A 27317-nucleotide genomic window follows, 5' to 3' on the forward strand; every position below is an offset into this window, starting at 1 on the left:
GGATTGGTTTGCCATTTTCTTCTCCAGATCATTTTACAGATGAGGAAACTGAGGCACACAGGTTTAAGTGACTTCTTCAGGATCACCCAGCTAGTATCTGAAGCGACTTTATCAACTGTACCTAGAGAAGCCTTGCCTAAAAGAGGCAGCACAAAGGATATTTCAGAGATGCATCCCCTGAAAAGAAGATGAGATGGAGGAGTGTATCTAGAATGAGGGATGACCAGGCTGAATGTGCCATTGCTATCCATCTCAAGTCAACAGATATTCCTTAGAGGAAAGCTCCAGTTAGGTGGGCACTATCTGAAGGATTTATTAGAGGGCAAGAATGGAGTTACCCAAGAGTAAGAAAGCATAGATGGAGGGGGGCAGCACAATGGGTACAGCGCCAGTCCTGAAGTGAGGAAGATCTAGTTCAAATCCGGCCTCAGACACTTAACACTTATTAGCTGTGTGAGCCTGGGCTTAACCTGAATTGTCTCACAAAATAAGACAAAGAATTTGTTATTAAAAAGTACAAATGTCCTCTTGAACAAATATCCACATCAGTGAGATCCAGACTCATTAAAGAATCATGGCATCTCCCAAATGAATTATGGACCATATGATCCATATATTATTAGAACCCTAAATATAGATAGTATTCATAATATTTGTTATTTGATTAATAAACATCTCTCTGATGAGTAAGCATTTCTAAGGAAAATCTCCTTTTTTTCAACTAGAAAGTGCTTCCTTATGTCTCAGCTAAATCTCTTTGACTATGACAAAATAATTTTAAAAATTAAATGCTCAATGAAAAAATGAGGTACCCTTCCTTTTAAAATAACTTTCTATATGCAGAGAGGCTCACACAAAGTTGCCCCCATCTCAGACTTGAACTAAATGACATGGGTCATGGCTAAATAATGATACTAAATCTAGGAAGTTTAGGGATTGTAGTCAGGAAAGTCAGAGATCATTTAGTTGCCTTTTTTGGGGGGAAGGATGGGGATGGGAAAAGGTAAAAAAAGAATATAGCTTGATACAATAAATTCATTCTGTGTGGGAATATTTGTTCAGTTCAATCAATGTCTGTAACTATCTTGTTCATTCAATCTCTTTCTGAAATCTCCATTTCTGGAATATTGACCAAATATTTGAATGGGGGCCAACCAGTTAATTGATTCAGGGGAAAGACATGACTACAAAGTGGGCCTTTTTTATGTTCAAGGACTCCATTGGGATGCTGCACTATTCTGGGTTCATTTCAATTCCATTCAACAAATGCTGATTTGTGCAAGGCCCTTGCCTAGGCACCAGAGATACAAAGGCAAATGAACTGATTCCTTCCTTCAGAGAGCTACCATTCTAATACTTGTACCTGGGTCGATCGAAATATCCACCTGGGAGCTGTGGGGAGACCAGGGATAGGTATTTCTTAATCTGATATTCAAGAGCTTCCACAGTTTAACTCCAACCTTCTATCCCAGACTTTTCTCTTTGCTCTCTTGTCCACAAAATTTCCTCTCTAGTAAGATTGACACTCCTTTACCCAGCCCTTCACCAGGCCCTTTCCCATCTCTGAGACTGTGTTTTGCATCTTTCCCCCTTCTCCATTTGTCAAATGAGGGATTGGAATTAGATAACTTCAATGGTCTTTTTCATTTATGGAAATCTTATTCCTATTTAAAGACTATCTTGCTTTTGTTCGTTACATTCTTACTTGTGCATATGTCTTCTCCTCTGTTAGAATATAAGCTTTCTGAGAGCAGGGACAGTTTCATTTTTGTGTTTTTTTACTCCCAGGCTTATCATGGTGCTTGGCACATAGTAGCTGCTAAATAAATGCTTGTGGATTGATTGTGGCATTCTTCTCAAGCTACTTCTATTCCCAGTGATCATTCATGGCTCTGAATTGCTATAGACCCTATTGTCTGCCTCCCTCATTTGGCCTCTGTCTCTTAACACTAATCACATTTTTGTGTGTTTATGACTTGTCTCCCTATTTCAAAGGTAAGGTTCTCTATTATGGGGTAGGGGCAACAAATGAGAATTCTGCAAATCTCCCATAGTGCCTAGCACAGGTATATTCAAGAGATGGCTGCTCATGGAGTTAATGTTTCTGAGAGGGATGTGAGCTTTGTGGTGGATTATGATAGGCTGATTAACTACTCAATTTAGTTCTCCCCTACAAGTGGTAGAGCTCAGCATTTAATATTTTCTTTGAAAATCTGTTATTTTGGGGTGTGGGAGAGATGGGGTGTTAGAGATGCAAGATCTTTACTCAGTTCCTCCATCTCCTTTTTGGGAAAGCAGATTAAATGTCCCTGTAGTTTAGTTTGTCTCTTTCATAATCTCTCTCCCTCCTTCCCCCTCTCCCCTGCCTCCCTTCCATCTTCCTCTCTTCTTCTCTCTCTCCCTCTCTCTCTCCTTTCTCTCCTTCCCTCCCTCCCTCCCTCCCCCCCCTCTCTCTCTCTCTGTCTCTGTCTCTCTCTCTCTCTGTCTGTCTCTCTCTCTCTCTCCTCTCTCTCTCTCTCCTTCTCTCTCTCTCTCTCTCTCTCTCTCTCTCTCTCTCCTCTCTCTCTCTCTCCTCCTCTCTCTCTCTCTCTCTCTCTCTCTCTCTCTCTCTCTCTCTCTCTCTCTCTCTCTCTCTCTCTCTCTCTCTCTCTCTCTCTTTATCTGTCTGTATCTTCCTCTCTTCTCCCATCTCTTCCCTCCTGTCTTTGCCCCTCTCTCTTCTTTTATCATCCTCTGTTTCCCAACCTTCTCCTCTTCTCTCTCTTCTTCTTTCTGTCTTTCCACTCTTTTTTCCCTCCCTCCTTCCTTTCTCTCTCCCCTTGCCTCATCCTTCCGTCCCCTGCCATGATCAGCTTTAGCATCGACCAGCATATCCCCCCTCCCCCCACCTATCAGCAAAGCCAGAAGACACAGAGGGGAGAGGGCAGGATCATGGGTGAGTTCAGGCTTAATATCTTTGTAACCATATTGCAAGAGGGCAGGCCTAAGACGGTGCCTTATAGTTAATCTCTCTCTTTTATTGCTTTTTCTCTTGTATGATTTAACTTTGTGCCAGGTATCAGGCTATATAAATAAAAACTTTTATTTCAGATTAGTGCTGGCTGGTGTCTACTCAAGAGCAGGTTTCATCGAGCAGCCAGCTGGGGAGCTGACTGAAAAGAGGAGCTGGAAATCTGGGATGGGATCTCATTAGGTTTCACATTCAAAGCATTAACTAATTATACTCCTTGATGCCCTTCTTTCGGATAGTAAAGACAAAGGACTCCTCTCTAGTTCCGTGGCCTGGGAAGATCGAGGTGGGTGCCTGTGATGCATTTCTAATCAAGGCATCTTGGGCTTCAGGACTGGAGTTTTCAAGCTGAGAAAGACATGAAATCTCTGGAGGTTCAGTGGTCTGGGAGGAGGAGGAAGAAAAATGTCCACAGATAGGGAGAGCAGACCTATATTGAGGTCTTCTGAACTCCAAGTCCTATAAATTGCTTACTATTCCAGGCTAAGAAACTGAGGTTTCTCATGCTAAAGAAACCATTCTCTGATTGAAGCTCTTTCTCTGAAGATCTCAGTGCATTTAAATAAAGGTCTAAGACAGGGAACACAATGTCTAGAAAGGAGCGCCAATAAAACCCAACTCAGATAGGGGTGGAACCAAGCACAACCCATAAACACCAATGCTCACTAGCAAGACTCCGACTCCAGTGTCTTTCAGCTCCAAGCCGACCTGACAATCACTTCTGGAATTAGTTTCCTTCATTAAATGTTAATTCTATCCCATCCTTGATCAAAAACCTCGTCTCAGCATTCATTGATTCCTAGAAATGACCCTATTTCACCTGTCAATTTTAGGTTCTAACATGGAGGCAGGGAGGTACACCTTATTGGGAGTCTGAATCTTGGTTCAAATTCCTAACCCTGTCACTTGTTCCCTGTATAACTTTGGGCAATAAGCTTAACCTTTCTGGGCTCCATTGTACTCATCTTTAAAATAAAAGGGTTGGATTAGTTGACCTCAGTGGGCATTTCCAAGACTTTTTAAGTGTCAACTCTTGCTTCAGCAGCCTATCATTGTGGTAGGATTTCATGGCAGGCTTCGGGGTCTCCTAGAAATTGACTGTGATATTCAGATACCACAGACAGCGCTCATGAATGAGATTTTTCAGGCAGTTATGCTTTTCCTTGGCTTTTCATCTTTTAAGGGGAAGAAAAATGCAAAACAGCTTAATCACTGGTGGCTTTGATGTATTCTGCATGATTGTCTACTATGATAGCTGCCCCCCCACCAGGCTATATCCAGGGGCAATGATTAAGTTATTGGCATATGTAGTAGCATGTTGGTCTGTGAGTCTGTGCTTGTCAATTCACACTCCATGCTCATTTTTCTCCTTGTGCTTGATTTGTTTGCAAGGAATATGATTCTTGGGGAGTGGCGGTAGGAAAGTCCATTGGTGAGGAAATATTGAGACAATGTAGTACAGGGAAGGGGAAAAATCCTGTCTTGTTGGCTCTAGCCTGAGGCTCTAGGACACTATGTGCTAGAGCCTGGCTTCTTGGGGCCAAGTCCAACAGGACAGTGTGCAAGATTCGGAGTCAGAAAAACTGAGTTAAAATCCCATACTTACTCCCTAAATCTCACATTTAACTCTCTCATCCCACTCTTCCTATTTGTAAAAAAAAGAGTTGTTTAGATAACTTTTAAGATCCTTTCCATTTTAAATCTATAATTCTATAATCCCTTTAGTAATAGGTCAGGGATGATCACTCAGCCACTTTTCTTCCAGCTAGGAGTCAAGGATTTGTGGTCTTAGTTGGTAATGTTCTTCTTTAGAATCAAAGATTCATAGATTTAGAATTGGAAGGGGCCTTTGAAGCCATCTAGTCCAACTCTTTGCAACTTCAAGATCATGTCATAATGACATGAAATGGCATATTAGAGTACAAAAACTTGGAGAAAGGAAAACCTGAGTTCAAATTCTGCTCCAGATATTTCTTAGCTACGTGACTCTAAACCAATCACTTAACTTCTATACTTCAATTTCCTCTTCAATAAAATAGGGAGCTGCCTTGTAGGGTGGTTATGAAGGTAAACAGGGTTAACATATAATAAAGCACTTTGCTTTGCAAATTTTAAAGCTGTTGGAGAATGTTAGAAATCATTACCTACCATGTGATGAGACTGAAGAGACCTTAGACATTATGTAGTCAAATCCCCTCATTTTACAAATGAGGAAACTGAGGTCTGCCTCAGTTTATCTCCCATGCCAGCTTCTCTTTTATTTGCCTCATTTTGGCCTTGGAGGAATGGAAGCTGCTGGCTCACGGTGGAGACAGGGGCCAGCTGCTGGGAGAATGGTGGGATCTGAGCCAGGTCCCTCCCATGGAAAATCACCTTGTCATTCCTCAGTCTCAGTTTGGCTGTGACAGGCCGAGAACAAAATGATGGAAATCGGGCCATAACTTACCTGATAAAACTGTGAAGCTGGCTCTTTGTACTTGGCAAACCAGAAGGGTCATTAGTAAAGGGAAGACCTGCTCATTGGAGGATATAAATCCCACCTGCTGCTGGGGCCCCAGTGGGGGATGGAGCACAGAGTGACGCAGGAGGTGAAGCCGGTTTCAATCATAAAGCCAGAGAAACTCAGACTCAAAGGGAGTTCAGAGGTCACCTATTCCAAGCCGTGCCTGAAGCATGAACAGCCTCTAGAGCTTTGTCAGAAGTTCTCCAGTGACGGGAACCCACACTCTCTCAAGTCAGATTCTCCCCCTGCGCCCCCGTCCCCTCTGCAACCCTTCTGAACGGCGCTCGTCAGAACATTTTCCCTTATATAAGCTGAAATCTGCTTCTCTGCCTCCACTGATTACAGCTATTCTTGCCCTCTGGGACCAAGCAGAACAATCTCTCTCCTCTTCCACATGAGAGACCTGCAAATATTTAAGGCAGCTATTGTACATCCCTTTGTGGGGGTCGCTTCATACTTGATTCTTCTCTTGGGGCTCATGAACTTAAAAATATACACACATACATATATGTGTGTATTGTGTGCATATATACATACATACACACATATGTAGATAAACACTGTATTTCACTGTCTTAGTTTCCTTTGAAGGCAGCTAAGTGGTACAATGGATAAAGTGCTGGTCCTGAAGTCACAAAGATCTTATTTAAAATATGGCTCCAGACACTTACCAGCTTTATAATCCTGGGCACATAACTTCTATCTATCTCAATTTCCTCATCTGAAAAAAATGGGGATAATAATAGCACCAACTCCCAGGGAGGATCAAATGAGATAATAATTGTAAATTGCTTAACATGGTACCTGGCACATAGTAGGTTCTATATAAATATTAGTTATTACTAGCCCATGTCTTTTATATGATGTATTTTATTTTGTCTTTTAATTTTTAATAATAGCCTTTTATGTCCAAAATACATGCAAAGATAGTTTTCAACATTTTTTTTTTTTTTTTTTTTTTTTTTGCTGAGGCATTTGGGGTTAAGTGACTTGCCGAGGGCCATACAGCCAGGGAGTGTTAAGTGTCTGAGACCAGATCTGAACTCGGGTCCTCCTGGCTTCTGGGCAGATGCCCTATCCACTGTGCCCCTCAGCATTCACTCCTGCAAAATCTTCTGTCCCAAATTTTTCTACCTTCCTCTCCACATCCCCCCTCCCCTAGAGAGCAAGTAATCCAATATAGGTTAAACATATGCAATTCTTCTAAATATATTTCCACATTTATCATGCTGCACAAGAAAAATCAGATCAAAAAGGAAAAACAATGAGAGAGAAAAAAGCAAGCAAACAATAACAAAAAGGTGAAAAAACTATATAGTGATCCATGCTCAGTCCGCATAGACCTCTTTCTGGATGCAGATGGCTCTCTCCATCACAAGTCTACTGGAACTGGCCTAAATCATCTCATTGTTGAAGAGAATTAAGTCCTATATGATAAAATTTAAAAACATTATTTTGGGAGGGGGTCAGCAGCCTTCTGCAGACTGTCCAAGGCTGTGACACAACAGTCTAACCTAATTCTTGTATGGAATTATTTCCAGCTCCATCATCTTCCTGTGCTAATTTGTCCATGTCCTTATTCAAATATGGTACATGGAACTGAACATCACGGTCCATACGTGGCCCAAGTAGGGCAGAGTATGACAGAGCTACCACTTCCCTTGTCTAGGGCAACAGTCTTTGATGAGTGCAGCCTCAGATGGCGTTAGTTTTTGTGACTGAGGAAACACTGCCTTATTGATTCATCCCACTGAACCTGTGGCCCACCAACATCACCAGACAATCTTCATGCAAACCACATGCCCCTCAGACCCATCCATGTACAACTCTATCCCTTGTACTCACACAATTATTTTTCTGATTATTCCTGTTTGATTTTATCTTCCCAGAGTAGCCCTGTGAGTCTAACAATTTGATAACTTCTTTTCTATCCTGATTTTCTCATCTATGTTAGTTATCCTTCAGCTTTGTGTCATCTGCAAATCTGATACATTTGTCATTATTGCCTTCTTCCAAGGCACTGATAAAAATGTGTCAACATTTCTGAGACCAACAATTTGAGGCAACAATGGACTCAACAATTTGAGACCAAAATGAGGCCAGAGCCATGTAGCATTTTATTGGAGACCTTTCAGAGTGATTCTAGTTAATAATAATATTAATAATAATAATAATAACCATCACTGTTTGGTCCTGCCCTTAAACCTTTTCATAATGCAATTAATCATAATATTATCCAATTTATAAAGTCTAAGGGAAGATGTAGCACAGCATATATTCTAAGGTTCTGATTTATTTTGTACCGACAGGTAGTGATTGTTTCAATAGCTTTTGGGATCCTTAGGTAAGGAGCTAGAAACCTCCCAATTGGCTCATTTACTGCTTTGGGCTGTAGAGTCACTCACTATCTTTGCTGACAAACTGGTCCTCTTAAGCCTGGAATCCAGGGAGAGAAATTCTATCTTTTTTCTCCCTTTGGAAAAGATCAAGTCGACTTCTGGAACCAGGTTCTGGCACTCTTGGGATGAGATTCATTATTGACCATTCTTATCAATATTATAATCTCCCCTTCATGCAGTAGCTGAGGGGGCAAGTTGGATGCCTCCAGGTGTGGGGACAGATAATTTCTCAAGGGAGAGAAAAGGGATTGAAAACAAATTCTGTTTACTTCAAAATTTGGTGAAAAAAGGATTCTTTGAGTCTATATTCAACACATGTAAAAGATCAGAGTGATCCACAAAACTCCGCCTTTGGAGTAGGTCAGACTGGCTTTTGACATCACTTTCCTGCGGTCCAGCCAAACTGGTGTTCTCGTTCTTCCTCATACAGGGTGCTACATCCTCCATCCTCTTGCCTTTGCCCATGGCCTGGAACATACTTTCTCCTTACCTCTGCTTCTGAGAGTCCTGAGTTTCATTCAAAGCTCAGTTCAGTGTTTTTCTTGATCCCTTGAAGCTAATGGTGAATCTCCATCTTCTAAAATGTCCTTGCATTTATTTTGTCCATTCTGTAGACCTTTATATGTGTACGTGTTGTTTCCCCTACTAGAATATAACCTCCTTGAAGGTAAGAATAATTTTATTTTCATCTTTGTATTTCTAGTACCTCATGGGACCTGGAGGAAGTAGGGAGCTTAATAAATCCCTGTTAATCGACTTACATGGTAAAAATGACTCATCTATACGTAATATGTTCACAAGGTGAAGTCACTTCTCTACTGTACAAGTATCCCTCCCATATTGTGGGGGTTAGGGGAATGGCGTTCTGTGATCTGGAAAAATCAGCATAAATTTTGTGGCCCTCTCTTCAGAGAAGGTCTAAATTTTTTCATTTTCTTTTATGGGGTATTTACAGTATCTTACTGTAAAATTTGGGTTAAGCATTTAGTTATAGGCTCTATGTCCTGTTGGCCTTAGTGTGTCATATATGGCTTCCACAATTCCATCCCCCAAAAAAATTTCCATTTAATTCTCATGCTAACCTGAGATATATTGAAACTATGATGAAAAAAGTCGTGATATGGAAGGGATAATTGTACTGGGTTCAGTTGCAGGCACCTCATTTCAGAAGAGATAAGTTGGTACTTGCCCAGAGGATGATGATCAGGATGGCAGGAGGATTTGAAAGCATCCTAGACAGGGAGAAGTTGAAAGAACTCTTGGAGGTTTATCTAAAAGAAGGGAAGACTTAGTGGAGACTTGATTGAAATCTTTAAATATTCAGGCAATTGCCTTGTAGATGTTTAATACTCATTTTGCCTGCTTTCAGAAGGTAGAACTAGGGCCAGGGAGACAGATTTTAGGTTAACATCAAGAGATTTCCCAACTTTCTCACAACAAGAGATGACTAACCCAAATGGAAAGACCTGCTTGAGAGGGAGAGAGTCTTCCATCCCTAGAAGTATTCCAATGGAGACTGGGGGCCATAAAGGGATTGGGGATGCCATAAAGGACAATCCTGGTTCTATGCTGGGCTAGACAAGGGGGCCTCTGGGGTCTCTGACAACCCTAAGATTCTGACTTTCTAGTCTGTCTCTTTTGCAAAAGTGATGGCCAGCCATGCATTAATGTCATAGAAATGTTCTGAGTGAGCCAGGGACTGGGACTTAGAGATATATAATAGACCCTATTTTGTTTATACCATTTCTACACTGGTAAAGAAAAGCAGATATTGAATCCAAGTTCTGGATGTTTCCCTTCTCATCTTAGCCTTAGAATGAGGCAGCTCAGGACCAAGAAGCAAGATCAAATGCCATGGGACGATTCTCTATGGACTGCTCTGGCTCAATTGTATGAAAGGCACTGTGAGTGAAACAAGATAAAGAGAAGACACAGACCCTTTTCTGAAGGAATGGACAGTCTAATTGAAGAGGTAGAACTAAAGAGGATATAATTTTAGATCATTCACACAAGAAGGAAGGCAGCATGATGCACTTTGAAGATCTGGGTTCAAGTCCTCCCTTTATTGGTTATGTGACCCTTAACCTCTCAGTGCTCAAACTCAAATTGAAAAGAGGGACATGCAAAAGGCTTTAAAGCTGTGTACCCTTTGATCCAGCTGTGTGCAGGGTGACCCATATGTGCAAAAGGGGTTGTAGCAGTTCTTTTTTGTGGTGGTGAGGAATTGGAAATTGAATGGATGCCCATCAGTTGGGGAATGGCTGAATAAGTTATGGTATCTAAAGGTAATGAAATATTATTGTTCTATAAGAAATGATGAGCATGCTGATTTCAGAAGTCTAGAAAGATCTACATATACCGATGCTAAGTGAAGTGAGCAGAACCAGAACACTGTACATAATAACAATAAGATTATGTGATGGTCAACTGCGTGGACTTGGCTCTTTTCAGCAATGTAATAATTCAAGACAATTCAGATAGACTTATTTTATTTTATTTTTTAAAAGCTTTTTATTTTCAAAACATAAGCATGGATGTTTTTTCAATGTTGACCCCTGCAGAACCTTGTGTTCCAAATTTTCCCCTCCTCCCCCCATCTCCTCCCCTAGATAGCAAGTAATCCAACATGTGTTAAACATGTTCAAATAAATGTTAAATCCAATATAGGTATACACATTTATCTTGCTGCACAAGAAAAATCAGATCAAAAAGGAAAAAAAAGTGAAAAAGAAAACAAAATGCAAGCAAACAATAAAAAGAATGAAAATGCTGCGTTGTGATTCCTACTCTGTTCCCACAGTCCTCACTCTGGGTATGGATGAGTCTCTTCATCACAAGATCAAACAATAGGCTTGTAATGGAAAATTCCATCTGCATTCAGAGAGAGAAACTGAAATGAAAACTGAATGTGGATCAAAGCATAGTATTTCCACCTTTTTGTTTGTTTGCTTTTTCTTTCTTGCATTTTTCCCCCTTGGGTCTCATTTTTCCTGCACAACATGACAGATATGGAATTATGGAAATACATTTAAAAAGATTACACATGTTTAACCTATATCGATTGCTTGCTGTCTCGAGGAGGGGGGGGAGTAAGAGAGGGAAGAAGAAAAATTTGGAACAAAAAGTCTTATAAAAATAAATGTTGAAAACTATCGTTACACGTATTTGGAAAAATTAAAATACTGGGGAGAAAAACAAAACAAAACAAAAAGACAAGTATCACACTTTTTGATGGGTATAAATAAACTTGAAGTAATCACTTTAAAAAAGAAAAGAAAAGAGGGAATGAATCTATGCACTAGGATTCTCACCCTTTGCAGTTTTAAAACATGATATCATCTAGATTTTATTTTTAATTTTATTAAATATTTCCCAATTACATTTTAATCAAGTTGGGGCATTACTCAGTACTGTTGTGGGCTTGTGGCAAAGGGAAGTGCTTGACACCTCCCTCAAGGCAACTCTGAGAATATAAATTTCAAAGAAAAGACTCATGTTCTTAGATAGAAGGAGTTTCTCCACCAATGCATTTCCTTAAGCCAAAAAATGATTGATTCGGTCTAGTATATCTCTATTGTTGTTCAGGTAATTTCCCACTCTTTGGGATCCCATTGGGGATTTTCTTTTGAAGATACTGGAGTGCTTTGTCATTTTATTTTCCAGCACATTTTACAGATGAGAAAACTGAGGCAAATCAGGTTAAAGTGATTTGCCCAAACTCGTGGAGCTGGTAATTATCTGAAGGCCAGATTTGAACTCATGAAGATGGATATTTCTGCTTGCAAGCCACAGATCCAATCTACTACACCTTGGAGCTGTCCCTTTGTATCCTTATCAAATGCTGAATAGTTTAGCATCGCCTGTCCCTGTGAGAGGAAATCTGAGAAGGAAGAGACCCGTGTGGGCTGGAATAATTAGAGGAGCTGAGAGGCGGGTATGATCCATGGGAAAATTAGAAGCATCCCTCCTACAAGGGCTGCTCTGGGCTAGATTCAGGATTGGGTGGGGCAGGATTCCTGGGATTCCTGCATACTCTAAGGACCCAAATTTCAGCATTCTTACAGTTTGTCAGCAGTTACAACCTGGGATAGCAAAAAGTATGTCATCTGGAGCCACAAGTCCTGGGTTCAGATCTTGCCTCTGATCCAATTTCCTGTGTGACCTTAGGGATATTATTTAAGCTCTCTGAGCTATCCCCATCTGTAAACTGTGAGGATTGAACTGGATGACTCTAAAGTCTCTGTCAACTGTAAACCTGTGATTCTAAGCTCTTTGACTCTCCAGTGTTTATTAAAGTTCTGAGCACACAGTAGACACTTAATAAATGCTCACTGAATTAATGAAGGTCCTTTGATCCAGTTTGAGACAGGCTTGGCAATAAGGTATCACTGTTTCCTCAAGGGCCAGAAGCCAGTGTTTAGCACAGTGTCTCGCACATAGTGGGTACTTAATTAATGTCAATCGGTGATTTTCCGTTCTCTTATGGTTAACTCATCCACCCACTGGTCCTCTCCACCCATCAAGTTGACCTACAAATCCCTGGCTATGGAGACAAGACATAGGATGCTCTCTGTTGTAGAAGAGCCGGGCAGGAAAGGAGGAAAGCAGCCCAGAGCTTTTGATAAATCCTATGATTTTTCTCTCTGACACTGCTAACACATCATCAGTGTCACAAAGCTTTCTACCCAGCTCCATGCAGTTCCCTGCCCGCCCTCTCCCCCACTCCATACGGCATCCTTTTTAACACATAGCGCTTCCTCAGGTTCCAGCCACATGCCACCTTGCCCTGGGCAGCTCTTAGTTTGGTAATTTAGGAAAACAAAAAGGGTTTGCGTCCCTCTTTAGTCTCTTAATATCCCCTACTGGCTGAGGTTGGGGCCTGGGACTTCCTCGCTTCAGCTTTGCTATTTCTCGTCCCATGACTCCCTCTGGCCCCCTAGTGAGGACCCAGAGATTCCTCACATAGTCTTTGATCCTTCAGCAGGATGGCTGGTGCCTCAGAGGGGACTCAGAGGCACCGAACTCACAAGGAAATTAACACTGATGTTTCCAACACACAGCAGGAAAACATTTGTCCCAGTCCTGGGGGGAACATGCAAAATCCCTAAGGATATGAGATGTTTTCATTTTTAAAAACGCTAGTTTTTGTTTTATGATCATTTCCTAATATATTCTTCCCTTCTGCCCCATCTCTTCTAACAGAAGAAGGCAGTTCATCAAAAGTAATCTACCCATAAACCAAGTCTTACAACATGTGGAGGGTTCCACATCCATCGTCTCCCACATTTGCAAAAAAGAGAGAAAATCGCATTCTGCGCTCTCTTTTTCTGGGCCAACCTTGGGTTTTTCTATTTATAGTATTTGGTTTTGATTTTTTTTGTACTTTCATATGATGTTATGGTCATCATCGTGTATATTGTTTGTTTTCATTTTTGTCTTTTTACCCAAAGGAGATATTTTAATAAAAGTTGAATTGAACTGGAATTTAAACGTAGAATCCCAACTAGGCTAGTACTCAACAGGTAAAGACAGACTGAGGTATGAGGAACTCCTCATGCTTCAGTATCCATGGATCCCAAGAGATTTGAGACAGATTCTCTCTTCTACCTGTAGGTATCTGAGAGAGCAGGATGATGTAGGAATAGACAGTCCCTGTGCCTTGGAGATTCCTATCAGGCATGATATTATTTTTTTTTAAAAATTTGTTATTATTTTCTTGCTGAGACAATTGGGGTTAAGTGACTTGCCCAGGGTCACACAGCTAGGAAGTGTTAAGTGTCTGTGGTTAGATTTGAACTCAGGTCCTCCTGACATCAGGGCTACTGCTCTATTCATTGTGCCAAATAGATGCCCCCACACATGGTATTCTTAGGCCCTTGGCTGCCACAGGCATTTTTATATAGGAATGATAGTAGAGGAGAAGGAAGGAGATAGTCATCTCCTTGAACTCAAATTTATTCCTAGTATCTAGCATCAAAGCAAATAATCCAGCCCTTTGGGCAGAGTCAGTCAGAGGCGTCATGGAACAAACAGGTGAAGTGACACTGATGCAGGGCTTCACTGATAGGGGTGAGGAAGGTTAGGAACTCAGCACCTTTACTGAATGGTGACAGTTAAAATTGGACATCTAGCGTCATCAATCTCTCTGCCCCCAGAAAATACACCTATAGTCTCTCTTTGGATCCACAGTTACCAGCAGTCCATCCAGCTCAAAAACACTCCCTCATATGAAAAAATCCAAACCAAATGAAATCAATGGATCAACTCAACGGATGGCACAGAGTGATTTCACCAAGCTAGGGGATTCCACTCCCCAAAATCTCTGCTTCAGTTGGCCACCATCTTGTAGTCCCCACTCCTCTTCCTAGTTCTTACATGCTCATATATTCTGGTTATTTATGTCCTTTGGGGTCACATACCCTGGACCAAAGAGATGCTAGTAGATATTTAACATGGGTTTTCCAAAGAAAGGGTGCAAGATGCGCTTTTGATTTTCATCTGCATTATTATCTCCATCATTTTTTAAGTCCAGACAAAACAGTAAGTCCAATATATCTGTAGCGTTTGTCGATTTGTGAGTTGTAAATTTTAGCAATTGTTTTTCCCTAGAAATCATAGCCCTGAGGAGGCAATATCACAATGACTGCTCTCTACAGAAAGCCAACTCAACCCATTTTTGCTCAAAATTCCGTCAATAGTTTTCCAGTAGTCCAAAATTATTTACTAGTAAGAGAGGAGTTCCTCCCTACAAATGCAGGCTTACCTGAGACAATGGTGTAGCCAATTCCCCGAGGCCGGCCCTTATCTTGGTCAACCGCTGTGATCATACGCACTGTTGTGCCCTGCCAGAGACAAAAACAGATGCCATCATTACCGCCACTGGAGCTTTGTGTCCCCCTTTATTAGCTGTCCTTCCAAGAGCCGTTCCCATCGCCCACCCCAGTCAAGCAAACCCTTGGAGGGAAGGATGTCTCCCAGCGGGAGCTGGTAAAATCCTCATGATGCTGGACTGATCAGCAGAATGTACAGGAGTTCAGATTACTTCTGCTCCCTGCCTGCTCTGGGTAGTTAAGATCCCAGTGTCATTGGGTAAAGGTCTTCTGGAGGAGACTAACCCTAAAAATAATAATAACTGACAAATCAGCTTTTAAACTATACAAAGCTCTTCATACGCACACATACATCCCACTTCAGCAGGTTGTAATGGAAATGGAAAGGTAGTTATTAGATACTGAATATCATAAATAAAAAAGTGGAAATTTAGAGATCAGACGATTGTCCACGGTCACAGAAATGGTATCAGATGCTGGATTCAAAGCCAGAACTCTCCTAACACTGAATCTAGGACTCTTTCTACCATACTAGACTGACTCACCAACATCCATCCCCACCTCTCATTTTTTTGACAGTCAATAAGTCACCCAGTAGAGATAGAATTGCAGATTAGAAGAGGAAACATCTGTGGTCTACTGTTGAATATTCCATCAAATCTTTATGGAGTTTTATGTAAGTCATACAACCTTCTTGAGCTTTTACCAGGTTAAATAGAAATAAAGAAAATTTTTCTATCAAATAATATTTTACCAAAATAACCAAAATAAAATGCTGCTAGCATCTAAGAGATGGGGGTATCTGACAAAAAATTGGAAAAAGCCATTTAGAACAATGTATAAGAGATGGGAAGGGTAGAGTGCAAACAAAGTTGAAGCTTAAAAAGAATGCTACAAACCTACACGAACAGTGTCAGGAAGGTTGAAGCTCAGAAGGAGTCAAGCTGTGTGAAAAGTATTAAGTATAACAAAAGGGATTTTTAAACCTCACCTATATTTAGAGCAAGAAGAGTGAGATGGGGATTAGGTTCATGGCTTGGGGAAGATAGTGTGAAGAGAAGCCAGAAGAAGCATAATAAAGGCTGGTTGAATTGAAGGAAGGTAGAACCACTTTACTCCTGTTTTGTTTTTATCTTCTTTACCAGAAAGAATTACCTTCAAAATGAAAAGGCTAGAACTTGTTGGCCAGTCATGTCTGACTCTTCCTAGCTGCATGGACCAAAGCATACCAGGCTCTTCGATTCTTCAAAGTCTGTCCAAGCTTATGTTTGTTGTTTTCAAGGAGGATAGAATAAAAGCTAGATAAAATGGAATTGCAGTCTAAGATAAATGAAGGAATGTTAAAAAAAAAAAAAAAAAAAAAAGCATTTAGGTGCTTTTAAATTAGTTCAATTCCAGAGTAAGATAAGTATGAATAAAGTAAGGAAAGAGGAAAGTAAAAGAGTAAGACTAAAAGGTGCAATCATCAAACCACTCCATGAGATCTTTGAGTAATCATAGTTGAAATGTTCCAGTAGAAAAGAAAGGAAAATACAGCTCCGATTATCAAAATAAGAAAAAGGTAGATTGCAGAGACTATCAATCAATGAACTTAACTTCAATCTTTGGCAAAAGTACAGACATCATCAAGTACATGGTTTGAGAACATTTAGAAAAGATTTTTGTGATCACTAGGAACCAACACAGATTCATAAGGAGCATTTTATGTCAAACTAATTTCGATTCTTTTTCTGAGAGGGTTACTAGACTTGTTAAATGAGAAAATACTATAGGCACAGTAAACTGATTTCAGCAAGGTATATGGCAGAGTCTCCTCAAGATACGTTTATGTCAAAAGTCAAAAATATGGGCTGGAAAACTAAACTTTTCAGTTTTGTAAAATCACAGCTAGTTGAATGGCCACACCCAAAGAGTGATCAAAGAATTAACATTAAACTTGATGTCCTGGAGCAAGTGGCAGGGATTCTTACTTGATTCCATCTAATTCAACAATTTCAGAGTGTATCCAATATGCTGATGAGGCAAAACTAGAAGGGACAGTGAAAAGACAGAATTGAGATTTTAAAAAAAGATTTTTGACAGGCTAGAATAAATCTAATAAAGTTAAATCTAATAAATATAATTTATTTTTTTTTAAATTAACGGCTCAGCACAGGACTGGGAAGACCAAGACAGTTATTTATGTGTGAAATTTGGAGGGGCTTCAATTGACTATGAGTTCAGTGTGAGTTAACAGAATGGTGTGGCCATTCAAAGCTTAATATAACTTAAGGCTATATTAATAGAAGGAACAATCAGCTGGTGCCATAGTGAAGAGAGCAATGGATTTGGAGTCAGGAAGATACATCTTCCTGAGTTTAAATCTGGCCTCACTTGTTGACTATGTGACAAGTCACTTAACTCTGTTTGCCTCAGTTTCCTCATCTGTAAAATGAGCTGGAGAAGGAAAGGCCAAATCACTCCAGTGTTTTTTGCCACGAATAACAGGGTCACAAAGACTCAGACTTGGCTGAAATGACTGAATAACAACCATATGAAGAGAAGCACGGTCTTTCTCTTAAGGGAGATAGGAAACTTACTATACTTTTTATTGGTCAGCCTGCACCTGGAATGCCATAACTTCTGGGCTTCACACTTTGAAAATGACATTAAGAAGAAACTAGTGGGTGTCTGCAAGATGGTGAAGGGTCTGGAATGCATGTCATATTCAAAGTAATTCAATTTAATTCAAGAAGCCCTCTGTTTGCATGAGGAAGAGAAAAGGGGATTCTTAGCTTAATGAAGAGGAGATTAAATGGGTGTGATAAACAATCAGAACTAGCTTCAATGAGCAGAAGTTACTAGAAAGCAAATTACAGCTCAGTGTAAAGAAACATTCTCTACCACAGAGCTGAAAGGAACTTAAAGGTCATCTTATCCAACTCATCCATTATACTTCTCAGATGCCTGCGGTGACTTGCTCATGATCAGGCAAGTAATAAATAACTGAGTTAGAATTTGAACTCAGGTCCTGTGACTCCAAATCCAGCATCCTGTGTGCTGTCTAGTTCAGATATAAAAATGGAGGGACTGCTTTGCGAGATGGTGAGCATTCTGTCCTTGTGAGCATTTAAGAAGAAGTGAGGTGATCAGGGACATCATCGAGGGATGAGTGTGTTTGGACTGTAGGACCCAACATCTCCTGACTCAAGTCACTGGCAAGAGCAGTGACCACAGGGCTCAATCAATCTGGCCCCATGATCAAGAGTGCAATGATCTGGGTAAGAGCCAGTGGGGATCCAAGTGTGCTGGCCCTGATGGCTGAATTCCCCATCTCTCCACGCTAGCCTTTGCGCTCTCCCCAGATATCATACACATCCGTCTTCCTATTCTACAATCAATGCCCTGTGCACTGCATTTATAACTCTTTGCTCCTATGTTTATATTGGTTTATGGGAACGGGCCAGGAGGCATCTTTCCTTCCTCAGGGAGAATGTCAGCAGAAGTATTTGCATAACGAATAAGGGCACCCAGGAGGCCCTGGCAGCCTTGTGCCAATGTCATCATCTATCAGTCGAAGGTTGGAACAGAGTGTTCCTATCCAATATCCAGCTCACCCTTCAGGCTTCCTCCTCCCATTGTTCTGACTGAATTTGCAGACTGATGATACCGATTTGCCTTAACATCAGTCCTTATGTCCCGAATGTTGTGCCAGTTAAAAGGGGAGGCCAAACTACCAAAAAACAGAAACTTATGAAAAAATCAATTTAGAGACCCTCTCTAGTTTTGGATTTGGATTCCTCCTTCTGACGGTTGAATTGAAGCTCTGCTATTTTTTCTATTTTATTTGTGATTCTGGTCAAGTGACTTCATTTCTCAACTGTGAAATAAAGGGATTGGACTAGAACAGGGGTTCCTATTTGGGGGATGAACAAACTTATTGCTTTCTAAAATGTTGTAATACCTTTATTTAAATATATTTAATTGCAGTCCTATTTATTTTCACTTATACATTTAAAAACATTATTCTGAGAAGGGGTATATAGACTTCCCCCTGTTACCCAAAGGATTCATGGGAAAAAAGGCAAAGAATCCTTGGTTTTGGTGATTTCTAAAATTCCTTTCCATTAGAAATATGTGATCCTTGAGCCCTATGACCAACATTGGAAGAAATCTAACATCCATGGTTGAATTCAACTCTATTCCTATTCTCTTTCTGTCTCAATTTCACTAGCTTTCCCATGATTCGAGAGATGAACCAGTCTTGCTATCAAATGCCTGCCCCAACTCTCGCCTTGGTGGTATTGAATTAACTTGTTCTTACAAAGATGTGAATTTTTTTTTTTAGCATTTAGTTTAGTTGCAACAAAGTGAGACACTTCAAAAGGAATTTGTATTAACAATTTTAAAAAAATAAGGAAAACAAAATCCAAAAGCCCCCTCGTATTGCAAAAAAGCATAAAAAAGGATAACTTTAGAGAGAATAGATTCTGTGCTTAGTCAAAGTCCAGTCATTTAGTATCTTGGCTGACATGGCTTATGGGACATCCAACTCTTTAGTTCCTATTCCTTGATTCAAGCTTGTCTAGATAATCCTATTCATAAGCCGCATTGTACATCTCTTGGGAGGTTTCCCTCTCACTGTTTCTTTTGGCCCTCTCTCCTTCCTTTTAGGCTTCTTGGGAAGATAAAATTAAATGGCTAATGGTTCCCCCCAAGTTATAGAGAAAGGAACCGTTAGAGTTCAATAGAGTCTATTTATCAGAATTGAAATCAGAGCTGGTATTTTTCAACAAGGCTTTCCTCCCCTCTTATAATACACAGAATCATCTTCCCATTGATTCCTCAATTCAAAAATTTTCAATCAACAAATTTTTAAGTATCTATTAAGCACTGACTATATGTCGGTCACTGATTGGATAGTAGGGATTCCAAGCCCAAAGGATGAAACAATCTAACTTATAATGCATTTATGCATACGATAACAAAAAGGAAGCAATATTTGCCCTCTAGTAGTTTATAAGCTACTTGGGCTGAGGCGAGTGGGAGACAATTATGTAATTATAAATTACAAAAATTGACTTGGGGGAGGATTAATGATTAGAAGATGAGGAAAGATTCCATTAGGAACTAACATTTGAGGAGAACCTTCAATAAAGCTAATGGTTCCAAGAAGTGGAGGTATAGAGAAGTGACTAGGAAGGTATGGAGAAAAAACATTTGGAGGATGGGAGGAAGGAAGCTTATACAAAGGCACTTAGGTAGAAGACAGAATGCAGAGTATGTAGAGGAGCAAAGAATCCAGTTGTCTGGTTGGAGTTCATCAACCAGAACAGGTTGGCCTGTAGGTACCTAATAAGTCCACAGGGTCAAGTATCTAGGATCAGAGATCCTTCTCTTGTCCTCCCTCTGAGAAAGTGCAAATAGCCATTGTTTTCCATCTTTTTCCTTCTGCCACTGAATAAAGTCTTGTTCCCAGCTAGGAGAATTCTATCCTGCCCAATTCAAGTTACTTTTCATTAGTCCCTGAGAGTTGGATAATATAGAGGAGACCAGTAGCTATTTCTACCCGGTGACTTCAGAAGAAGGGCAAGACCTGAAGGTCACAAGGAAAACTACACTATCCCATTTTTAAAATGTTAATTTTAGAGGGGTTGGGGTTGGGGAATAGTCCTTGAGAGCAGGGTCCTGGCCTTGTAGTTTATTTGTGTACATAGTAACCACAGAGCAACAAACTCAGGGAGTCACTTGAATAATTAATATAATATATAATTGTTATATAAATGTATATATGTAATAAAATGCTTATGATATATGACTATTACATAATATAATGCACAAATATAATCTTGCATGATTTCTACATGACATTTATTAAACACCTACTGATGAGGTCAGGGTAGCAATTCCTAGTTTGAAATAAACATGTGACAAATTCACAATGACCATTCTCTTTCCCAGAAAGTAAGTTTATTTAGGAGAAAGAGTTACAGACAAAACGAAGAAGAAAAATAGGTACCAGGAGTGGCAAATACGGAGCAGGTAGGGGAGAGAAAAGGGTTACCAAGGAAAGAAGTTTGGAAGAATCCATTAAAGGAACATGCCATGAGGCAGGTTAAATCCATAGAGGAGTCTAACAGACTAACCAGAGTTAGCTATATGAAGGAGAAAGACACTATGAGAAGGACAGAAAATACCCCATAGCGGGCTTAGTCTTGGAAAGGACTTAAAAAGATCTTCATTCTAAGCAGATCTTTATAGGGGAAATACAACCTGGCGGTTTCTCAAAGGAGGAGGGAAATGCCAGAAAAGAATTTGGTAGCTCAGAAGGAGGGATCAAGATGGAGCCAGATGGAATACCTGGTAGACCAGGTCCCAGACCTAATAACTAAAGACATGCTAATCAATCTTTGAAAGGTGGTTTAAAGATGCTCAGAGATTTGAGGGACAGACAATGGAGGTTGATAAAGAATTCCATTCTCACAATCACTTTATACAAGCAGGATAGTCTGGGACTTGGTTATGTCTGATAATAATAGCAGGCTGGGCTTCTTCCTGATAAGGGAAGAGGGAAGCTCAAAGTCCACATCACTTACTATATTCATGGGACAGATCATAGGATTGTGTGTCAAAAAGAGAGCGGGTATAGGACAACAAATGATGTCTACTCGTGAGCAGAAGACACATTAGTCATAGAAGACTTTGAAGAGCTTCTAAATATCCTCACCCCTATAGAGAAGCTCATTCTTACATTAAGTTTAATCCAGGACCTTTCAAGACCCAGTCATCTAGTATAGTTGCATCAATCTCAAATGGAAACAGGCAACTTAGAAAACCACAAACTCAAATTACCTGTGCTGTATTGTAAGGCAGTTAGGTGGTGTCAGTGTCTAGACCCCTCTAGAGTGAAGAAGACTTATCTGTGTGAGTTCAAATCTAGTTTCCAACAGTTACTGAGCCAGTCACTATACCATCTTTGCCTCAGTTTCCTTATCTGTAAAATGAGCTAGAGAAGGAAATGGTGAACCACTCCAGTATTTGTGCCAAGAAAACCCCAAATGGGGTCCCCCAATGGGGACTGAACTACAAGAATTGTTGTATTTTACTTTTTATATATTGAGTAAATGTCTCCCAGTTTGCATATAAATGTGGTTCTGGCCACACCTGGGAGGTTTGCCCATACGGTCTAACTTTGACACCTCCGATCTAGGTGACAGGCGAAGAAATGGAACCCCAAGAAGATTAGTTCAAACCCATATGGCTAGGAGGAGCTAGGGCTCTTGACTTATGAATTGTAGGGTTCCACACTGCTCTTTAGAGTGTGGCCAGGAAATCCAGGAAAACAGGGGGCTATTTCAACTAGCAAAGGACAATTAGAGGGTGAGAACTAAAGCTTGTGATGAGAACTGCACCTATGCCTCAGCAAGCAGGATCTGATGATCTCTGACAAAGTTTGGGGTTTCTTTCCTTTTTTTTTTTTTTGGTAAATAAATCCATTTTTAATAAAACCTTGAGCTTTTAATACAGGTACAGACAGACAGGCTAGAGATATTATAGGAAGGAATTAACTGGGAGGAATGGGTGCTCCTGGGAACACAAAGTACTTGTTTCAGTTTCTAAATTATTATTTCTTCAATATACTGAAATTTATTTCTAAAGGCAGGGAGAAGGGAAGGCCTTCTCTGATTATGGGGCTGGACAATATGCTCTGCTGGCTCCTGGAATAGACTATAACCCAGGGGGCCCTACAGGGTCATAACCAGAGAAAAGATGAAAAACAGAAACAGATTGAGGTGGAGGACTCCGATTATGGTTTGGAGATTTCCAGGGAGTCCAGATCCCCTGTCTTAGGGCTTAGCATGCTGGGGATACACTCAGCCCAGTCCTCTCATACTAAATAAACAGACTGGATGATGAATGTCTACTGGAAAGATGGATGCCACCTGGAAATGTTCAAGGTATGGGTAATCTTTTAAAATGTGTTTCTATATGGCAATCAGTCAACAAGCATTTATTAAATAGTTACTATGTGTTGGGCACAGTGCTGAATTCTGCGGGTACAAAGAAAGGCAAAAGCAGCCCTTGTCTTCAGATAGTTCACATGGAAAATTGGAAATGTAAATAGCAAAGTGCATACAACAAGATAATTTCAGTGAGAAGATGCTAACATGGGCTGGGGAAAGACCTGCAGAGAGTAGACTCTGAAGGGAGTTGCCAGGTAGGCCAGGAAGTTTAGAATAGAGGGTGAAGAGGAAGGCCATTCCAAGCAAGAGGGACAGCTAGTGCAAATGCACAGAGGTGCGAAAGGGACTCTTGTGTGAAAAATAGCAAGTGGGCAGATATCACAGAGCGCCTGGAACGAAGTAAAACACTGGAACTATAGGAAAGGACTTTAAATGTTAAATAGGATTTTATATTTGATCCTGGATGGTCCTCTAGGCTAAATATCCCTAGTTCCTTCAATGCTTTCTCAAGGGGAACCACTCATTTATTGAATAAGGGAACGTCATGTCTGAGCTTTAGGAAAATCACACAGGCAGTTGAATAGAAAAGGGACTGGAATGGGAAAATGTGCTGGGGATGGTGGGGATGAAGGAGACCCCAGCAAAAGACCAGGCCACAGTGAGGGGCAGTGATAGGAGAGGGCCTTTGTTGAATTTAAATAGGCCCTTGTCGTTTGTTTGACAGGTGAAGAAATGGAACCCCAAGAAGTAAAGTGATTGTAAAGTAATTACTGTGTACAACTGGGAGACCAAGCTACTCCCTGAGACAAGTAGGGAAGGGCGTTGGCAGGATTGCCCTTAAGTGGGCTTTTGTTGTAGTTAGTAGGTATTCCTTGCATTAACAAAATTATTCTGACCCCACGGTTACTGTATCCAATCAGAAGGCCAAGTTGCGGCTAAACTCCCCTTTGGAACTTAGCCTGCTGCCAACAAGGCAGTAAAATTTTTGCCTCTTGATTTGGAGATGGTCTAAGCCTACAAGTTTTTTGAGACACCTCACAACACCCACTCAAATCCCCAATATATTTTTGGGGTTCAACCCCTACACTCCATCAGGGAGACCAGTTAGAAAGCTACTGTAATAGTCCGCAGGAGAAGTGTTGAGGATCTGTATTGATGGTGACTGTGTGAGTGGAGAAGAGGGGATATCTATACGAGAGACTGTAGTAGTAGAAATAAGATCTGCAATGGGGGACAAGGGGCAGTAAGTGGAGCAAGTGAGGAAGGGAAGATGATCCCAAGATTGTAAGTTTGGAGGATTGGGAAGATGGCAGCACTCTTGATGGTCATAGGAAAATTGGGAAAGGGAGGGAGAGGTTTTAGGGGAAGATAATGAGTCCTGCTTTGGCCATGTTGATTCTGAGGTGGCTATCAAAAATATCCAATGAGAGGCAGATGGGTGGCAGAGCGGAGAGAGCCCTGGACTTGGGGACAGAAAGAACTGAGTCTGAATCCTTAGCAAGTCACTAACTCAATTTTCTCATTTGTCAAATGGATCTAACAGCAAATCTTAAAGTGTTATAAGTGTTAGTGATTATGAAGCGAGAGACAGAGAGAGAGAGACAGAGAGAGACAGAGACAGAGACAGAGAGAGAAAGAGACAGAGAGACAAAGAGACAGAGTGAGAGAGAGAGAAAGACAGAGAGAGACAGAGACAGAGAGAGAGACAGGGAGAGAGAGTGAGAGAGATGAGAGAGAGAGAGACAGAGACAGAGAGAGACAGAGAGAGACAGAGAGAGAGAGAGAGAGAGAGAGTGAGAGAGAGAGAGAGAGAGAGAGAGAGAGAGAGAGAGAGAGAGAGACAGAGGGAGAGAGAGAGTGAGAGAGATGAGAGAGAGACATAGAGAGACAGAGAGAGGAGAGAGAGAGACAGACAGACAGAGAGAGAGTGAGAGAGAGAGAAAGACAGAGAGAGACAGAGACAGAAAGAGAGAGAGACAGAGAGGGAGAGAGAGTGAGAGAGATGAGAGAGACAGACAGAGAGAGACAGAGAGAGAGAGGGAGAGAGACAGAGAGAGAGAAAGAGAGAGAGAGACAGAGAGAGAGAGTGAGAGATATGAGAGAGAGAGAGAGACAGAGACAGAGAGAGACAGAGAGAGAGAGAGAGAGAGAGAGAGAGAGAGAGAGAGAGAGAGAGAGAGAGAGAGACAGGGAGAGAGAGAGTGAGAGAGATGAGAGAGACAGAGAGAGAGAGAGGAAGAGAGAGACAGACAGACAGAGAGAGAGTGAGAGAGAGAAAGAGAGAGAGGAGAGAGAGAGAGACAGAGACAGAGAGAGACAGAGAGAGAGGAGAGAGAGAGAGACAGACAGACAGAGAGAGAGAGTGAGAGAGAGAGAGAAAGACAGAGAGAGACAGAGACAGAAGAGAGAGAGACGGGGAGAGAGAGAGTGAGAGAGATGAGAGAGAGACAGACAGAGAGAGACAGAGAGAGAGGAGAGAGACAGAGAGAGAGACAGAGAAAGAGAGAGAGAGAGAGAGAAAGGAGAGAAAGGAGAGAGAGAGAGAGAGAGAGAGAGAGAGAGAGAGAGAGAGAGAGAGGGAGAGAGAGTGAGAGAAAAACAGCTATGGAGGAGTAATAAATGCCACAGGAGGTTCATGGTGATGCATTTGGGATTCTCTCTGACCTATTTTCCAGCCATTTTTTTTTCTTTTCTCTATTTTTCCCTTTCCTTTTCTCTTCTTACTTCCTTCCCTCCTTTACTCTTTTCTTTCTCTTTCTGCCTTGCTTTTTCTCTTTTTTTCTTTTGTTTGTTTCCTTTTTCTTCCTCCCTCTTTACTTTCTTTCTTACCTCCATCTCCTTTCTTTTTTCTTCACCCCCATTCCTCCATTCCTTCCTCCTTTTCTTTGTCCCTTCAAATGTGCTATATTCCAAATCAAATGGGCAGCCTGCAATTACCCACATTGAAAGTATTGGTTCTTTCCTCTACATTTCCCAAATTATGTATCCCCATTCCTCAAGGTGCTCACCCATCATTTGCCACCCTTCCTTCTCTTCCTTTTGCTTTTAGTTCAAATGCCTTCCCTGAGAAATCTCTTCTTAAGATTCCTTTGTGTCATGCCTTTTGCACATCTGTCCTCCTCTCAATGGACTAAAAGCTTTCAGAAGCCAGGAGCTGCTTAGTTTTTGTCTTTCTACAGCCTTTCTCCATTCTGTCGGTACTTAGATATTTGTGGAAGAGGGCAATGCTTAAGATTCTTCTCTATCAAATCTGGGCATCCTTAAGAACTGTAAGACCCAGGAGGGGTTTTTAGAAAATAGGGGAGTTCTTTCTTCTGGGACCTGGTCTTCCTCTTCTTCCACTTCATCTATACTCATCTTCTATACACATAACTATGAGAACATTCTTCCTATCTCCTCTCTTCTCCTTCCTGCTTCTATTATGGGATTAAGGACTTGAAAGGTGAATCTACAGTCCTGTGACAGGGTGGGAGGTCCCATAAAATGGAGGAGGGAGAGGGATGGGGCAAGAGAGCCAGCGGGAGCTTCTGAGAGCTGCTACAGCAGATTCAGAGGCAGAAAATCCTATTTCGCAGTCCTTCATTCCAGTCAATTCCAGTCAAAGGGCTGATAGAATCAGCTGGCAGAATTTGCTGCCCGTCTATCCGCTCAACACCCACTATCACCCCTGTGCTGACGGGCAGGCTGACATGCTGCTGCTCAGTGAGGAGACAAAATTTGATGCAATAATCCCAAATAAGAAGGATTTTATTAGGTAATATATACACTTTAGATTAGGCATTCTCACCTGATACATAGATAGAGAAATACAGACATGCTGGGAGCCACAGATAAAAAGGGAGCATAGGAGACAGTGGCAGAAAGGCCCATGAAGCCTTCTTAAAACAGCTGTGGCTGGGATGGAAATGCAGTGTCCTATTCCCTTATAGAGAGGACGAAGGGTGGGTAATTGTCCTTTTTTGTACTTGTCTGACTTGGGGATAGGAGCGTGCCTGATTCAGGGCTCTGAACTTTAAAGGTTATGGAAGAGTGAAAGAAGGCAATGGAAATGCTGAAATAAAATGGGATTATATATACAAAGTGCTATATGTTCATTAATTTTCTGATAATGTCGATGATATAATGATGATAAGTAAATCAGACTTTAAAAAAAATGCCAAAGAAATTGGGAATTTCTCGGAAAAAACTGTTGGGAAAACTGGAAATTAGTATGGCAAGAAATTAGATATGGATCCACACTTAACACCATATACCAAGATAAGATCAAAATGGGTCCATGATTTAGGCATAAAGGGAGATAATAAATAGATTAGAGGAGCAGAGGATAATCTACCTCTCAGACTTGTGGAGGAGGAAGGAATTTATGACCAGAGGAGAACTAGAGATCATTATTGATCACAAAATAGAAGATTTTGATTACATCAAACTAAAAAGTTTCTGTACAAATAATACTAATGCAAACAAGATTAGAAGGGAAGTAACAAATTGGGAAAATATTTTTAAAAACAAAGGTTCTGACAAAGGTCTCATTTCCAAAATATATAGAGAACTGGCCCTAATTTATAAGAAACCGAACCATTCTCCAATTGATAAATGGTCAAAGGATATGAACAGACAATTCTCAGAGGAAGA

At 40.9% G+C, this 27317-nt stretch overlaps 1 protein-coding gene across 1 annotated transcript in view; it reads right to left on the bottom strand.

Moving 5' to 3' along the window:
• Positions 1-27317, bottom strand: part of CDH23 (cadherin related 23) — a gene marked incomplete in the record, with an annotated part of 580971 nt that overhangs the window by 265609 nt on the left and 288045 nt on the right. Inside the window, 1 exon segment of the mRNA XM_074284882.1 lies at positions 14676-14754. Coding sequence (XP_074140983.1) covers positions 14676-14754 — 79 coding nt within the window.

The sequence above is a fragment of the Sminthopsis crassicaudata genome, chromosome 2, assembly GCF_048593235.1.
Source record: "Sminthopsis crassicaudata isolate SCR6 chromosome 2, ASM4859323v1, whole genome shotgun sequence".
Lineage (NCBI taxonomy): Eukaryota > Metazoa > Chordata > Mammalia > Dasyuromorphia > Dasyuridae > Sminthopsis > Sminthopsis crassicaudata.